The sequence below is a fragment of the Odocoileus virginianus genome, chromosome 23 (genome assembly GCF_023699985.2).
Source record: "Odocoileus virginianus isolate 20LAN1187 ecotype Illinois chromosome 23, Ovbor_1.2, whole genome shotgun sequence".
NCBI classification, from domain to species: domain Eukaryota; kingdom Metazoa; phylum Chordata; class Mammalia; order Artiodactyla; family Cervidae; genus Odocoileus; species Odocoileus virginianus.
In genome coordinates this window covers 5,944,103-5,956,691 of record NC_069696.1, presented here as the reverse complement: position 1 = coordinate 5,956,691, position 12,589 = coordinate 5,944,103, and the positions used below count along the sequence as shown (strand labels likewise).

Here is a 12,589-nt window from a genome sequence, read left to right as displayed (position 1 = left end):
AAACACTTCTGCTCAGTGAGACACCACTTTGCCTCACACTTCTTATGTTGATTCTCTTTCACTATAATTAATGTTTTTCAAATTCAGTAGTTCCCATTTGATGTGAATTCTCAAACACTTTCATTTTATATAAACTGCATCATACACATTTAGGAAAAAACATGTACAAAGTGTACCAAGAGTGTTTTAAATTTCCACGCAACTTTCTAGACTGCATGCCACCCCAGAACGGACAAGACGTATGACCTGAAGTTACTTGTGGCAGTATTTTAAACTGTAACAGTTTAATAGTTTAAAGTTCAGTAGTTTAAAGAACAAGTAAAGTCAATAAAAGAATAAAAAATATATATATATATTAATAGCATTTAAAAAAATATCCTATACTGTAACTTTTTTCTTCAAAATGGGGTCTGAAACAGCACTGAGAAATCCTCTCAACACTACAAACAGAATCTGGCCGAAGCACAGCCCAGAACTCCCCATCCACCCCTCACCCCCACCTCCCCCTGCCAACTCCAGCAGCACAATGAGGACCTGAACTCCCTGGCCACAGGTGTGCCCAGAGTATCCTGACAAAAAAAAAAGCACTGGAACAGTTTCAGAGGTCAGCACAGTCACCCTTTGCTGGTATTTTCCCCGGAGTCATAATCAAAAGACTTTCTGGGGCAAGAAGACTGGACTCCTGGGTGATCAGAAAACCTGCCAATAAGCCTTTAAAGACCTGAAGATTTTTTCGGCTATTTAAAAAGAAGCACAAAATTCATGCCACACTAAAGACTTTCTCCAAAGTACTCAGTACTGTAACAAACATCAAGAACCTTTTCAATATTAAGAGCAGTGGAATAAACAAACACTGCAAAGAATAGCCAAAAACGTGAGTGTTTAAAGCTAAGTTTTTGCTGGCAGCCAATGACAAACCTTCCTGTCTGTCTGTATGCAGATTATTGTACAAGCTAAGATGTAAAATAGGACATTTAGGGCTCAGCCCAGGGTAGTGAGCAGAAGATGGGAATGAGCTTTCAAACTGTTCAGGTAAACAGACAGTGGGAGGCCATCCAGGCCAATGAGGCAGAAAACCATGTGAGAACTACAGCTGGACGGCTGACAGAGGCCACTCCAAGGCCAGGGACCTGAAGGAAGAGGAGACCTGGAGGATCAGGAAGTCAGGCAGAAGAGAACCTGCATGGAGACCGAAGAGACTTTTTCGTACACCTCCAACACCAATGTATTTAGGAGCTGAAGAAAAAGAAGAGAGGATGAGTCCAAATACATTGTAAACACAGAAATTTACGAATGAGCATTTCCCTCTCCAGGGCTCAAGGCAGACAGACAACCAGCTATGACATCAATGACTGCAAGGACATGGGGGTCCATACTGGCACAGGCCGTCAGACGCAGCCTGCAGGAAATGTTTTCTGACCACGTACTGACTCAAAAGCCAGTGGAACATCTGTGCTAGGAAACACGGGGCTGAAAACTAGAGCAAGTCTGAAGTAGAGGAGGGTGCCCCTCACTCCTGCCCCCACACTCTCCTGTTTAAACACCACCTCAGCATCCCCCCTCCCATGCAGTCCAGGTCTCTCAGACCTCTTAGCAAATAGAAACAGCCGTTTAAACTCATTTACTGCTCTAAACTATGTGACAGACAGACTAGAGCGCTCCAGCATGGGCTCCCAGCAGGCTCCAATTTTCCTTGCGATCTTGCTGGTGCACTTCATGGAACTTGCATTTATATCACTGAGCAAGGAGTGAATTTAAATTCATCCAGAATGGGGCACTAAGACAGCTGTATGTCAATGGTAGCCAAGCCAACTCTTTCTTCATTTTGTAACTATTTGGAAATTATCATTTCTTAAAGGTTTAGTGAATAAATCTGAATGGTTCTGGAGCTTCTGTTGGGATCCCTGTGTGAAAACTCCCCTAATTACTGGTCTGCTAAGCTTTTCTGCTGCATAATGCTGATTCTGATTTTGTGCATAATCACCCCATTTAACTAGAGCTTGCATATTTACAGTACTGGACAGCTTTCAAAATATCAAATCTATTACTCCATTCTTTAGTTTCTAATGTCATGGTTCTTGAAAATTGTATTTAAGATTTAAGTTCTTCTCTCGCAAAAAATCAACTCCTGTTTATGCTTGTAAAATTTTCCCCTTAACTCCCTAAAGTCTTTTCGGTTAAAAAGGCAGAAATTTCTAAAGAGTGTAAGCAGGTTAGGTACATGCTTACAGATGATTTAAGGTGCTGTCATTAATCATACCATCTCTATTTTAAATAGTTACGCTAAGAAAACTAGATTCCATTTCTCAAGTCCTGGAGAAAAATGGTCACAGTGGATGTGAACAACAAGATCCAAGAGGAATCATTGTTACCAGGACAAATGACACCAATGAGGAGACACTCACATGAAAACGCAATTCCTGAAGCCTTTGATTCACTCCAAAGCACTGATCTGCTCAATAGTTACAAATGTATCACAGAACCCACAACATGTCACTGTCACTGTGTTCCCCTCCCCTGCCCCTGAGACAGTGCTGCAGCAGGAATTTATAACACTTTCTCCCCAGGTTTCAGGGCAAGGCTGGCATTCTTATGCTTTCTCTTAACAACCATTAAGAATCTGAAGCATCAATTTTATTGAACCTGGATGGTTATCAGGCATTGACCACAGAACAGGCATGCCACGGAGTCACCTGGATCTTACAGTGACAAGGAAGAATGGCTCGTGGCCTGGAGCTGCCTCCACAACTCCCGATGAAACCAACTTAGGATGAGGAGACCTCAGGCTAAGACAGTCCAGGGAGAGCTCCCAGAAACAACTCCAGTGGGGCTTCTGAGAGCCTTGGAACAGGCAAGGGAGCAGACGGGATGCACAGGAAGAGGATGGGACCAGAGTGCTGGGAGGTTAGAGGAGGAACTGAGGGAGCAACCAAGACAACCCTCAGACAGCTCTGAACTCAGAGTTCAGACCTGCTGTTAGAGGAAGACCACCAGATGAGTTTGCTAAACAGGGGGGAAAAAGCAGCAGCGTATGCACAAGGAGAGGTATGCAAAGAGCGCTCTGCGGAGACACACCTGGGCTCCAGGAGCCGTGAGGATGGGGTGGAGTGTGAGGGCTAAATCCCAGGAGAGCGGGGGCTCAAGGTCCTACTCTTGGGGCCCGGAGGAAAGCTGGACTGCTCAGCAGAGCGTAGGGCCACGCGAGCCTCTAAGGAAGGCACCCTGCCCAGAGCAGCTTCGCCCTAGGTGGGCCCGTGTGCGCACCTTCTGGGCGATCATGCTGCAGATCTCGGGCAGGAAGTCCTCGCTGAGCAGTTTGTAGAGCTGGCGCTCTCGCACAGAGGTCCTCTCCCGGAAGCTCTCGGTGACCTGTCTCCACTCTTGCTCAGTCTGGCACAGGAGCCACCAGGAGCCCTGCCCTGGTCCCTGGGACCCTAGAAGAGAGAGTCACAGTCAGGAAACAGGCCCCATGGACCTCCTTCTCTTCTCTGCCATCAGGTTCACTGGTGACCTGGGTTACCCTTTAAGGTTGATAATGTATACTTCAGATGTTCTGGCTACTCTCCTGTTCACAACTAAGAGCTTTGAAGTCAATACGAACACAACTATGGTGACCTTCCTGATAGACTCTAATAACCTAGAAATGTTCCAATGAATCTGCTTTTCTACATAAATGGCTTTGAGCTTCAGGAGTGTTCCTTGCTACACTGAGATACTATAAATTGCTTTTTCTCCTCAAATGTCTGTATTGGATTACAGATTGCATAAAAAGTCTACATAAGAACACAGTACACATCCTTATGTTGTAAAGTATTTGACGTTAAAAGGAAGCTCTTGCGAAGCTTTGCATGCATCCCAGTGTCAGGAGCCTATTACGCTGGGCCTGGGAAGGGGCTCAAGTGAAGTGGCCTGGTCCTGATCGCGAGTGATCCGTGAGCAGGGGTGATGGACACAGGGAGACATGTGCTCGGGGCAAGGAGGCTGGTGGGGAGACTGCTGCAGTGGTTCCAGCAGCTGCACTAGACTCTGGAAGGTGACGCAAACCCTCCAACCCCTATGAAGGCTATTACCGTTTCTCGTCTGCAGCTCAGACGCTGAGGAGTTTTCTTCCTGCTTGTCACTAGAACAAAGGAAAGGGGTCACCATTAAAACAAAAACACGGCCAAAATTGTTCTGTGCTTCCCTAGAAGGAAGGCACACTGGCTTCCTACTAATACCAGAGAAGTGTGTGTGTGTGTTTGCATTTAATGCACATTGGCTAACTATTAAAACTAGGAGAGAGAGTGTGTGTGAGTGTGTATGTGTGTGTATAAGGAACACTGCCTTACTATTAGTATCAGAAAAGAGAGAATGTGTGTGTGTAAGGCACAGTGGCTGACTATTAACACCAAGAGACAATGCATGTGTGTCTCTGACACGCCAACAGAGCAAGGTCAGGAACACGGAGGTGGGCAAGTTGGCGCAGAGAGGGGAAGGACGACACACAGGAATACGGCACCACTGCCCAGGAACGGAGGAGCTCAGTGTTGACAGTTCAAGGCCAAGGAAAGGGCTTGCTACCCAACCTAAGGCTGCACGGAACAGAAGACTGTTGAACTGATCCCCACAGCAGGCTGAAGTGAGCAACACAGGCTCTGAGTCGCCCACCCCCACTCAAGGAATGCCACCTTGACCTCAGCAAAGTCAACGAAATTTCCTGGAAAACGGGACCGTTAATGATATGAGACACAAACACGCTCAGTGTTACGTGCCCAATAGTGCTGTCTCCCTAGACCATGAAGGACATGCTCTGGATGTTCCGGCCCTGCACAGTCTCCTGGAAGAATGGAAATGCCCCGTGCCGTTGCTATGCAACAAAGGCAGCCATAGGTCACACTCACCCACTCGGCAGAAGCATGGCTGGTATGACTGAGGAATTGAACTTTAAATTTTATTTATTTTTAAAAAACATTAAAAATTATTTTAGGGACTGAACTTTCTCTTCACTTTTTTCCCCCTTCTACATGCATCTTACTGTATTTTTTTTCATCATTCTTTAAAAAAAAACTTAACTGAGGTATAGTTTCAGGTGTACAACAAACACAGTGACCACAATTTTTAAAGATCACACTCCATATACAGTTATTATAAAACACTGGCACATCCCCATGCTGTACAGTGCGTCCCGACAGCCTTTTATGTGACATACTCATTTGTACCTCTGTCCCCTAGCTCACCCACCCCCCTTTTGTTTCCCCACTTGTCACCCCCAGTTTGTTCTCTGTACCTGCTTTGTCACATTCAGTAGTTTTACCCTTTTAGATTTCACAAAATTTTATTTAATTTAAAAAGACTTCAATACTGCACTGGACTCAGAATGCTACAGAATAAAGTCGCCGGCAGAGGGCAGCACAGGAGCACTGGGCTTGTGAAGTGAGGACACCCCACGGGCTCAAGGGAACCAAAGATGAACGTGCACAACAGCCTGCTGGGTTTACATGGACTTGTAGGCTGCTAACAAAACCCAGAAACGGATGTCTTGTGTATAAAACACAATGACAGGACTATTTCTCACAAATTCTGGTGGGAGGAAAGCTTGCATTCTATAGTCAAAATTTCAGAAAAGTTAAGTGGAACACTGTTTTTTTGTTCTTTTTTTTTTTTAACACTGATTGTTAAAACAAAAAAAACAAACCAAATTCTGATTGACTGATTCATAATCAGATCCCTAAAAACATTTATTAGCAGTTAATGAGCAAGACAGTGAAATCTGGTCCACTTCAGGCACTTAGCTTGTTTAAGCAGTTCTAACAATAAACCAGAGAACAAGGAAGCAGTTTGCCCTGTGTTATTAGAATTTTTAAGACTGTGACTTAACTTCCATAAGTGAATAAATAAATATCTGATCCTTAAGTAAAAGGTATAAAAGTATTTTTACACAGTACAGGTCAGACCCTCAAAACTCATATACTGAGATTCACATGGGGGATTATTCCTTAAAGAACGACATACTAAAGTAAAATTTCCCAGGACTTCCCTAATGGTCCAGTGCTCAAGACTCTGAGCTTCCACTGCAGGAGATCCCTGGTCGGGAAGCTAAGATCCTGCCTGCATGAAGCACAATGTGGCCAAAAAATTAAATAAAGTTTTCCCAAAATACAACAATCTTTTTCTTTGCTAAAATTAAATACCAATGGAACATTACTTAGCCATTAAAAATAATTCATTTGAATCAGTTCTAATGAGATGGATGAAACTGGAGCCCATTATACAGAGTGAAGTAAGCCAGAAAGATAAAGACCAATACAGTATACTAACGCATATATATGGAATTTAAAAAGATGGTAATGATAACCCAATATGCAAAACAGAAAAAGAGACACAGATGTACAAAACAGACTTTAGGACTCTGTGGGAGAAGGCGAGGGGGGATGTTCTGAGAGAACAGCATTGAAACAAGTATACTATCAAGGGTGAAACAGATCACCAGCCCCGGTTGGATGCATGAGACAAGTGCTCAGGGCTGGTGCACTGGGAAGACCCACAGGGGTGGGATGGGGAGGGAGGCAGGAGGGGGGATCGGGATGGGGAACACATGTAAATCCATGGCTGATTCATGTCAATGTATGGCAAAAACCACTACAATATTGTAAAGTAATTAGCCTCCAACTAATAAAAATAAATGAAAAAAAAAATTAAATACCAAATAAACACTTAAAAATGTTTAAGGTCTCATCTTAACAAAATGAGTTCTAAACACCCTAAAGCACATTTACTACTGAAGCCTCCTTACCAGGAAAGAACTCCTAGACTCACAGTATTAACTCACTCCACCTCCTGTGCAGAAATCTGGGACGAAGGGATCTGGAAGGCACTTCCTGTGGGCAGGCTTGGTTCCTGGTGCCTTCTGCTGTCAGAGCTCCCACTGCCCAGGGGGAGGGCTCCCAGACAGCTGGTAACTTGAGAGGGGACGGGCCGGGGACCCCAAGGACTCCAGTGCACACTCACGTCCTCCCCAAGACAGAGCAAGGACGGGGCGAGCCCTCCAGCATAAGGGTTTGGGTTAGGGACCTTCACACACTAAGATTTTCTCACCTCATGAAAGTTTCCTCCGGTAGTTTTTTCCGTTTTGGGGGTCTTCCTCTTCTTTTACCTGTTTTCCCAGGAACATTTGAGACATTTTTTTGTCCTTCACTTTCCCTAAGAAGTAGTACATTAAACAGAAATGTCAGTTGTCTGGCCACGAGGTTACTAAATAGGACAAAGGCAGCAGTTACAGGGACAAGACAGGGCGACCTCATGTCTTCCGTTATTACTAATAAAACATGGAATCAAGGAAACGAAAGTCTCCCACACGAACTGGGAGACTGGGCTGGTAAAGAATCTGCCTGCAATGCAGGAGACCTGGGTTTGATCCCTGGGTTGGGAAGATCCCCTGGAGAAAGGAAAGGATATCCACTCCAGTATTCTGGCCTGGAGAATTCCATGGACTGTATAGTCCATGGGGTCGTAAAGAGTCAGACATGGACTAAGAGACTTTCACTTTCAGGCTTCCCTAACAGCAAAGGGTCCAGCAACCTGAAGTGCGGGAAGATGGCAGCACAGCTCTGGGATGTTGCCCAAGGTCTCTTCCTTGACAAGAGCCCAGGTAGGATGGGGTTCTCCAGAACCCACTCTGCCACAGGGAAAGGCCCAGGGCGCACTGGTGCTGCTGAGAACTGGCGCCAGAACCACCACCCCAGGGAGCAGGGCTAGAGGGTAAGTCCTCTGTGCTTCTGTGTGAAGTGCCTCCTTGCAGGCATGCTGATCCATACAGTTCACTCCTTCATGAGAGAAGGAGAGCTGTGCAGTAGAATTCAGAGGCACTGGACGTTAATGACAGTGGCGACGGCAACATGACCTTCAGGAAGGTACCTGTTCAGAGAGAGTTCTCCATGGGACCCTCCTTGTGCCGGGTCCTCCTTGTACATTCGCGTTCCGTAGAAATACCAGTAAAGGGCCCCTGAGCTGTCCTCGCCCAGTGGCTCCACACGGAGACTGTCTGCGTCCAGGCCCTGCGCAGGTCAGGGAAAGTGGTTTGGGCAACAAGAGTAAACGGAAATGAGGATCCAAAACATAGTCTCACAGATACCTCACATTACAATGCCCAAACACCTGGGGTAATTCTCATTCCGGGTCCAGATATATCGGACCAGGAGAAGGCACCTGCTCTAAGAACAGGATGCGGAAATATTTCAAACCCTTCCCATCCCATCACTGCCCCCATGTTGCCAAAAACAGAGAAAGCCAAAAGAATTCTGATGAACTTGTGACACATCTGGCTTGGACCCACACGAGGAGAGACAAGCCCGACAGGAGAGTTGGTGCTGCAGCAGCCTCGTCCCACACCATGCTGGGCCGCCGGCCAGCCCAGTCCAGGGCTCCCACTCACCAGCATGACCTCACTGCCGCCCCCAGTGACTGAGACCAAGGCCTTGGTGAAGGTGGAGCAAAGCTGAGCTACAGATCTCACCACAGGTCCCACCCAAGCCCACAGGCACTGTCGACCTCCCAGTGAGGGCACGATCAGGTAAGGGAGAGGGGGCCAGAGCCCCACCCAGCATACTTCTGCCTTGTGCACAAAGCGTGTGATGGGGATGGGGTCAAGACTTTGGGAGGCGTCATAAATCTTAATTATGCCAAGTCAAATTTCAGGCCTCAGGAAATAACATTCAGTGACTAATGTAACCGCAATTCTGGGTGATGACACAGCAGACAGGAGCCTCGACTGTTCCCATGTCAGCGGGGACCCAGGATATGGAAAAGGGAAGACACCAAAGCGGCCAGCACAACCCAGAGCCAGCTTCCCTGAACCGCTGCTCCAGGGAGGGTGCCTATCCATCTCGCACCTTGAGGAGGTCAAAGACGTCGTCAGCGTCCAGCCGGTAGTCACAGAGGCGGTGGAGAATCTCCACTCGGGTGCGCAGGGGAAGGTCCTGGAAGCTGGCCTCCCGCAGAGGGTTGGGCTTCCCCTCCTCCAGCTCCCAGCGGTAGTTGATGATGTCCTCCAGGTAGCTGTGGAAGGTCTGAGGCCTAGCCAGTGGTCCCAGACACAAAGGTGCATTATTACTACACAGAGGATTGGGGGGTGGGGGTGGGGGGTGCTGGGGGGTCATCTTCAACAGTAGCAGAACTGAAAGCCCCAGGAAGGGCCTGCGAGGCCCTCGAGGAAACACTTGTTACTGCACCATCTCCTTGGAGCTGACTGTGTCAAGTCCCAAAGATGACCAACATTTAAGAAAGTTTCTCACAGAACAGGTTGTTCTGCAAGTTCGGCCACAAGCAGCACACTGTGTGGCAGTAGCTGCACGTGTGCAGTGTCAATGGTAGACACCAAAACAGGCCGTGTCGACTGTCACCTGTACAGGCAGACGCTTCGGAGCTCGGGGGGCATTCGGTTCAAAGTCAGATCCCCGACTTAAGAGGGCAAACAACAAAGAAGGCCAGTGTCTGCCTGGTTTCATCCATTCACATTTCATGTTCTAATGCAAAGGTGGAAAAACCTTCTCCAGAACACAAGCAGTTACACCGAGGTGTAACTATACTTTCATGTGCTATTACACGTAACCTTGTAGGCATGATACAAAACACTATATTCTAAATTTGAGAGTTTTTTCTGCAGGTAACATTTAAGACAGTTCAATGGCAACTTAAATTTCTGACTAGTACCTAAATGTGCCTTGTATATAACAGTGTGTTATGCATGCCTGTGTGTTTAGCCGGGTCTGACTCTGCAAACCTATGGACTGTAGCCTGCGCCAGGCTCCTCTGTCTATGGAATTCTCCAGGCAAAAATACTGGAGTGGGTTGCCAAGTTTCCTTCTCCAGGGGATCTTCCTGACTCAAGGGCTGAACCTGCATCTCCTGTGTTTCCTACATTGCAGGCAGGTTCTTCACCCACTGAGCCATCGGGGAAGCCCTGGTATGTAACAAAGTATTGTTTAATTGTTAGATAGTTACTTTATATCTCAACTATTAAAGAATCTGGATACAATTTCACCTAATGCTTGATTTAAAAACATTTTTCTCACTAAACAAAGAGCTCCAAAGGAATTATGTAGGTCAATATAATTTTTAAAAGAGGCAGTAGGTACCATGTTATTTTATAATCTATGGTAGTTGTATCTGTAGATAAAGTCAGAAGAAATATTCCTAGAAAAAAACAAAGGGCCTTAGGCAAATAAGAAATGAAACATTTTGCTTTTTCAAAGAGAGAAGGAACTTCATTTCCTTCCCACTGATACCTCAAACTAGCACAGAGTGAATGTGGTTAGTGCATCGAAATCCATCATGACACCTGGAAACAGGGCTCTCGGCACAGGGACACCTGCAGCTCTTACAAACAGGCCACTCAGTGCAGGGCACTTGCTCTGGACAGTCACCACCAATCCTTTCACTAGAACAAAAAGACTGAAGCACATGGTCCATGTCTATGTTCCTTCTTGTCTGAAAGAAGTTCTAAATGCTAATTACTCTATTTTTTCCCCCCTTAAAATAGTTTGCAGGATTACAAGCTTCTACCAGGAGACCCACGTGACCCAGGAGGTGTGACCATGCAGGGAAACAACCTGCCTGAGATCACCACAGTAAAAGGAAGGCTGCTGTATCAGTTCTGAGGCATGAAAGGGTATCTGCAGTCTACTTGCAGGGAGCACTGAGGACCTGGCACCCCAGTGCCATGTAGAGACTAAACAGAAAAATTCAGTTGAGTTCAGTCGCTCAGTCGTTGACTCTCTGCAACCCCATGGACTGCAGCACGCATGGCCTCCCTGTCCATCACCAGCTCCTGGAGTTTACTCAAACTCATGTCCATCAAGTCAGTGATGCCATCCAACCATCTCATCCTCTGTCGTCCCCTTCTCCTCCTGCCTTCAATCTTTCCCATCATCAGGGTCTTTTCAAATGAAGTCAGTTCTTCGCATCAGGTGGCCAAAGTATTGGAGTTTCAGCTTCAGCATCAGTCCTTCCAATGAATATTCAGGACTGATTTCCTTGAGGATGGACTGGCTAGATCCCCTTGCTGTCCAACACCCCAGTTCAAAAGCATCAATTCTTCAGCACTCAGCCTTCCTTATGGTCCAACTATCACATCCACACATAAAAAGACTAACTTTTGGTAATTCCTAAAAGGCCCCATAAGAATATTTGAAAAGTGCTTATTCATAAAGATCATAAAACAATTCAGCCCAAAACCACTAAACCAATGCCTCTTTTGTAGGACTATATGGTACCTGCCATGTCTTGCAATCAATTAAGAAATCAAAACAAGTAAGAAATCGTGACAATTTCAAATTCAAGGAAAATATGACTAAGATATAAAACACTTTAACAGGGAAATATGTATATAACAGATTTTCTGTATATGAATGCTTAAGTTAGGTAAAAAAGAAGAGTATTAAAAGTCATCTAGAAATTTTTAAAAAGCCACTTGGAAATCTTTGTCTTTAAAAAGGTAAAGAATTGTCTTTAGTGGAAGCCAGATGGGACCTTAAATACTATTTGCATGAATTGGAAGTCTGGATCAAGTTTAAGGTGAGAAATGGTACAGTAAGAATTCGAATCAGCTTCTGATAAATAAAGATGCACACTGCTGCCCCAGAATCTCTCTCTCTCTCTCTCTCTCTCACACACACACACACACACACACACACACACACACGCACCCACAAAGTCTATAAGAAATAAAGTGAAATACTTAACAATAGAAACCATTGAAGGACAAAGAAAGGAAAAAAAATAAGAAAGAAACAGGTGAAAAGACATTCATTAGTCATTTAGGGAATGCAAATCAAAACCCAATAAGGTACCATGCCACACCCACCAGAACGGCTAAAATTAAGGAGACAGGTAAGAACAAGTGCTAACCACTTACTAACAAGGACTCAGAGAAAGGGGAATGCTCGTACACTGGTAGAGGAAATGTATAATGATGCAGTTGCTTTGCAAATATTTGGCAAGTTGCTCAAAACTTAAACAGAATTACCATATGATCCAACCATTCCACTCTTATGTACACAGCCAAGAGAAATAAAAACATCCATCCACACAAAAACAAGTACACTAATGTTCATATACAGCAGCTTGATTCACAATGGTCAAAAGACTGAAATAGCACCATGTCCATTAACTAATAGATAATAAAACACAACAGAGTATTTTCTAAAAAAAAAAAAACAAAAAAAAAAAAACAAAAAACACACAACAGAGTATTTTCTGACCATAAAATGAGTCCTTGATTCATGATACAATGTGCTTGAAAACATGCTAAATAAAATTAGCCTAATACCTACATGTATGTATTCCACCTACAGAAGCACCTAGAATAGTAAATAAACAACATGCACAGAAAGCCCATTAGTTAGTGGGACTGGTGACTGCAGGAAATGAGGACAGTTAATGGGTGTGAGGTGTCTTATGAGTCTGATAAGACGTTCTGGAATTCCAGTAGTGATGACTATACACTTAAAAACCCCAGAGACACAAGTGGAAAACCAACCATACCAATAATTACACTAACTGTAAGTGAACTAACAGTCAAACACTGCTTAGTAGGAAATTTATAGCTTTGAAA

At 45.0% G+C, this 12,589-nt stretch overlaps 1 protein-coding gene across 1 annotated transcript in view; it reads right to left on the bottom strand.

Annotated features, from left to right (window-relative positions):
• The window catches only part of CECR2 (CECR2 histone acetyl-lysine reader), a 116,974-nt gene that overhangs the window by 21,021 nt on the left and 83,364 nt on the right, over nt 1-12,589 (bottom strand). The window contains exons 3-7 of the mRNA XM_070453280.1: nt 8,868-9,051; nt 7,894-8,033; nt 7,075-7,179; nt 4,071-4,120; nt 3,265-3,434 (exon numbers count right to left, since the gene is read on the bottom strand). Of these exons, the coding sequence (XP_070309381.1) occupies nt 3,265-3,434; nt 4,071-4,120; nt 7,075-7,179; nt 7,894-8,033; nt 8,868-9,051 (649 nt within the window). The remainder of the gene's footprint in view (nt 1-3,264; nt 3,435-4,070; nt 4,121-7,074; nt 7,180-7,893; nt 8,034-8,867; nt 9,052-12,589) is intronic.